Source organism: Littorina saxatilis, linkage group LG17, assembly GCF_037325665.1.
Source record: "Littorina saxatilis isolate snail1 linkage group LG17, US_GU_Lsax_2.0, whole genome shotgun sequence".
Classification (NCBI taxonomy): Eukaryota; Metazoa; Mollusca; class Gastropoda; order Littorinimorpha; family Littorinidae; genus Littorina; species Littorina saxatilis.
In genome coordinates this window covers 30,816,127-30,821,287 of record NC_090261.1, presented here as the reverse complement: position 1 = coordinate 30,821,287, position 5,161 = coordinate 30,816,127, and the positions used below count along the sequence as shown (strand labels likewise).

The window sequence follows — 5,161 nt, the reverse complement described above, 5'->3', positions numbered from 1 at the left end:
AATGGTGGCACTAATTTTGGGATTGTAGTGATGTCCCTTGACTAATGAAAGCGACATCGGGGTCAGGCGTCACCATTCTGCAAGAATGGCGGCTGTCGTCTGCTAGTGTGTAATCACGGGTTCTCGCAGGAGTTACAAACGCTACACAGTCTTTTGAAGCATCCTCCGGTGGCAGGCACTGGGGCAAACAGGGTAATGATTTCGGTTCACAAATTTGATTGAAATTTCTAGGCCCTTCTATTTTCCCTTTGATTCTCAATAACTCGTCCCACTGCTCAAAGAGAAATTAAAGGACCAACAACCAAAACCAGTTCCGACCGTAAACCTTGGTTTTGAGTGACGGCTGGGGAATAGGAGAGCAGCTGCTCATAATGAACGATTGAGCAAAAGAGGGGAAAAGGCCCTTAGCGGATGATTACTCGTGTGCTATCTGTTCAAAGGGAAGTCACTAATACACGGTGGTTATTAGTCTGTCAGCGAGATATGATCGCACAATGCATGCTGTTTTGTGGCCGGCCATCTCCTGAGTGTCTGGACAGAATATTGACAGATCTGTGGAAACCAATGGCGTTATCTCAACTTTGACTAATCACGAAATGGCGCTACTTCAGCCAGGACTAATCACTAAATGGTATGAACAAAGACTTCGCGCTGATTGAGAATAAGTGTATCAGGTAAAAAATAAAAGAACTATGAACAGGCTAAATTAAGCCAAATTGACTTTTCAATAAAGATTATTTTACGGAAGTTAGAAAAGGGCTGAAAGCGTGTTAGATGAATATGATTTAAAAAAAAAAGCGTAATTGTCGAGATCAACACAGAAATACAGCATCTCACGTCGACATGATGACATGACATAACATGAAAATGGTTTTGATATCTGTCAAGATTATGTCAGTTCTCGATGTCTGGCAGAAATGACGTCTGGTTCTCTCATGATCTTCACAGAGTATTAACAGCTTTTCCCTGTTCCAAACACAGCTGTGCATCTCACTCAACTTTATTTTCTTTCATACCTTTTATCTCAGATGTTTCTTTAGGTTTTAACTCCCGTCCTCTCGCATTCCTCCTCAACTCGCCCCCTCCTCCTCACCCCCCTCCCCCCCCCCCCCCAATAGAAGTGTTCGTGAGAGGTAGAGCTGATACACATGTTAAAATAAATATTAGCTGAGTCGCTTCTTCAAATGTCACATATATGCTTAAACTAATATCCTAATTGCCATGACATGAGCTGTATAGTTTTAAGCCTACGCCCACAGAAACTCCCTTCAGAAGACGAAAAATAAAGACAAGTCAGAGAGAGATACATTGGCATTGCTTTCGTTTTTTTTGTCGACCATGAGTTTTCGGCGCAGCTAATCGGTTCTCCAATTTCGTTTTTCTAAGTTTTTGTGTTTCTCCTTTCCCCTGTCTCCTGGTATTTCTACGATGTTGTTTCAAAGTTCTAATGTTTCATCGTTGACATAAGCAGCGAAATCATCGCAGACGCTTTCCATCTGGAGAACAGTTTGCAGACTGAAACGATCAGTTTAAAGTACTTTGCTTGTGCTCGTTGACGTTGGTGACGTAGACATGTCTATTCTTTTGTGTGTGTGTGTGTGTGTGTGTGTGTGTGTGTGTGTGTGTGTGTGTGTGTGTGTGTGTGTGTGATTGTGTGTGTGTGATTGTGTGATTGTGTGTGTGTGTGTGTGTGATTGTGTGATTGTGTGTGTGATTGTGTGTGTGTGTGAGTGTGTGTGTGTGTGTGTGTGTGTGTGTGTGTGTTTCTGTGTGCGTTCTGTGTGCGTGCGTGCGTGCGTGCGTGCGTGCGTGTGTGTGTGTGTGTGTGTGTGTGTGTGTGTGTCTGTGTGTGTGTGTGTGTGTGTGTGTGTGTGTGCCATTGTGTTCTGTTCAACTCCAGACGTCTGGCTGGCTTTATCTGTCTGTACATTTTTGTCTGTACATTTTTACAATATGCTATTGCTATTGCTCTCTCTCTCTCTCTCTCTCTCTCTCTCTCTCTCTCTCTCTCTCTCTCTCTCTCTCTCTCTCTCTCTCTCTCTCTCTATTACTAAATTTCACTCGAATCTTGAAAGATCCCGATGACGTCAGCGGCTTTCACGAATAAATCAATTATGGACTGCAAAAATGGCATAATAAAATTACCATGCTGAAAATTAAGAGGCCGTTATGCAGAATTACACAAGAGTTTTGTCAACTGAAGGAAAGTTTAATTTTTTCAACCAGCACTGGTTGGCTGCAATCCGATAAAAGAAACGCACACCGGAACGTGCGTTTGGATCTGAGTAATTGTTTTCACATGGACATACAACGTGTTGATAGCAGTCATCTTTTCTCCCTATAGTTCTCTAGTTTCTACCTCTCCCTTTCTGCTTCTTCTTCTGCGAACAACAAATATCTTGCTACAAAGTTTTGAGAAAAAATTCGCAGATCAAAAATATGTCTTACCCCCACACAAAAAACAAAAAACAAAAACCAACAAAAACAACAAAACCGAAGAAAAAGAAGTCTCCTTTTCTTTGTGAACATGTCAAATAGAAGGCAAACATCTGTGTTTATTCGCTTATGTATTTCCGTACATCTTTGTTGTCCTCGTGGTTTTCCTTTTTTATGAAAGAACCGAAATGTTTATTGCTCAACGTCTCCGTCTTTCAAACTGTATAACAGTGTTTTTACCTTACTGCATTACTATACCTGTCATGATGTATGTGCAGTTTCATCTACAATTCCCAAACAAAATAAACATGATCTAAAAGTATTTTGAGAATTGTTGAAACTAGGTATCGACCATTCCTTTCTCTCGATATCCTTTTCATGTCCTTTCTTCTCTTGAAGATTCGGTTTTGCATCTGCGCACACACATAAAATATACAAACAAAAAACAACAACCACATTTAAAATAAAAAACGGAGGAGATTGCAGACGTAGACAACAGTGCGAAATAGTCCTACTAGTATCTTAAGACTGACAAATTTAGAAAGCAACTGTAACAAGTTAATAATGATACAGATGCAAAAAGTTATCTCAACCCCTTCTCTGTCCTCAATCCAACCCGTTTCTTAGTTCCTATCCTCTAATCGATCCCCCACCCCCATCCCAACCCCAACCCACCCCCCTGCTAAAAAAAAAAAAAAAAATATATATATATATATGTATATATATTTGGAAAAAAAAATCAAAAAAACGTTCACATGAAACTAACACACACATCCGTCTTCTTTTAAATGCCGAACTTCCTTCCTCAAATGCATCTCTCTAAATCCCCACCCCCGCTTCAAGCGCAGTCTTTTCCTGTGTCTTTACCGTATTGTGTTCTTTTGCAGTTTTATTTGACAATAAAACACGCTTGAAAGCCCGCAGAGCTTTGTGCATGATGTAATGGATGAAATGCCAATAACTCCGCTTCAACACACACCATATGGGCCCTTTCCCTTTGCCCTTCAGACATACGCAGTTTTAAATCATGACGTCAAGTTTGACGCAAACGGATCTCGACTTTCAGCGCCAGGTATAGGTATTTCAAGAAAAGCAAGACGGTAAACGATCCAGGCAATTATTGGAGTCTTTTGCTAGCGATGTTGCTGTGTCGGACGGAAGTAAGAGATGACACCCCCGTCCATAATAAATAGGGGTTGTGACTCCGCAGACTTGCAATTTTGTATATGCGTCTTGAGGGACATGACAGGTGAATTACTTCGTCGAGTGGAGGGATGTCGTTTAAAACAGGCTACTTGGCGCAGGTCTGCCGCTGCATTTAACCTCATCAACGCAATGAAAGCGCAAGCAGTCAATCGGGTCGCGTTCTTTGTCATCGTGTTCTAAGCTGACTCTGTGGGCTAGGGGCATCTCAGATTCACAATCAATAGGATTTAAGGGGATACAGGGGATAAATGTCACAGAGGCTCGGTGTGTGGGAGAATGAACCTGGAGCTGGCCTATAACGCCAAGCACTTACTTCTGTTGGAACGTGTGCCGCTATATAACTGCATATAAATCCTCCTCTCCGAGTTACGCTGTTGAAATCCATATTTGTGGGGATTTAGGACGAAAACGTGCTGCAAAAATAAGTCATACTGCTGTTTTACCATCATAGGTAAAAATAACCTGCTGTTGCCTAATGATTGTCGCTATTTTGCTGAAAGTTTTCAATGAAAGATGAACCACCATCTTCACTGATCCGCTGGTAACAGAATGCATGATGAATTGAATGGACAATCTTGCTGTTGCCTTCTTCAAAGAGTATGTGTCGTCCGTTAGAAATTCTGAACGAATGTGTGTAAGTTTGGACACAGATATTAGCTCTTGGTTTTTCATGTCCCTCAACCGAATTGCCTTTTCGGGGCCGATTCTATTATGTCCCCTTGCTCGGTGTACATGGTGGTCTCCGTGTATGAAACTTTTTAATTGTAGGTCCATCACGGTGAGGTAACGAAGGTCAAACAAACTCATATCTGTTTCACACATGTTATTTTAAATCCTTTAAACAAAATCTTGGATTTGTTAAAAACGTAAACAATCTTATTGGGGGGCACTAAGGAAGGCGAAAGATATGTATACAACGCGATGGAAACGATATTGCAACTATTTGAAAAACAGACTAAATGAAAATACACGTATTGATTAATAAAACTCACATAATGTCTACAGCCTCATATATCTGGCCATGCACTATACCTAACATTGTCATAGCTTAGACCAGCTAACCACACTACACTCTACCACCACCACTACCACTATTACAACCACCATTGCCGTAATTATCACATCATTTTAATCCCATCAGGGCCAACCAACAACCACCACCACAGACACATACATCATTGAACAAAATAAAATAAGAGCAAAACAAAAATAATTTGGAACAAGTGCACTTACGCTGACACTGTCTGCCATCTTTTTCAATCTTTGTATAAACTCCGTCCCCGACTTGGCCTTCTCGGATAAAGACTGCAGATTCTGCGATAGCTCGCTCTGAAACACACAGGAAGGGCACAACACTTGTACAAACTCCGGCAATAAAATAGCAGAGGTTTTTTCAAGCGTAAGAAAGCATTTACAAAATCAATAAACACACACACACACACAGACAGACAGACAGACAGACAGACACACACACACGCACGCACGCACGCACGCACGCCTGCCCGCACGCAAGTACGCA

The 5,161-nt window shown here is 41.4% G+C and overlaps 1 protein-coding gene across 1 annotated transcript in view; it reads right to left on the bottom strand.

The window, feature by feature from the left end:
- LOC138952758 (E3 ubiquitin-protein ligase TRIM9-like) overlaps positions 1–4,932 on the bottom strand; it is a 36,442-nt gene extending 31,510 nt beyond the window's left edge. Inside the window, exon 1 of the mRNA XM_070324478.1 lies at positions 4,876–4,932. Within this exon, the coding sequence (XP_070180579.1) occupies positions 4,876–4,893 (18 nt within the window). The 5' untranslated portion in view covers positions 4,894–4,932. The remainder of the gene's footprint in view (positions 1–4,875) is intronic.
- Positions 4,933–5,161: the final 229 nt, after the last annotated feature.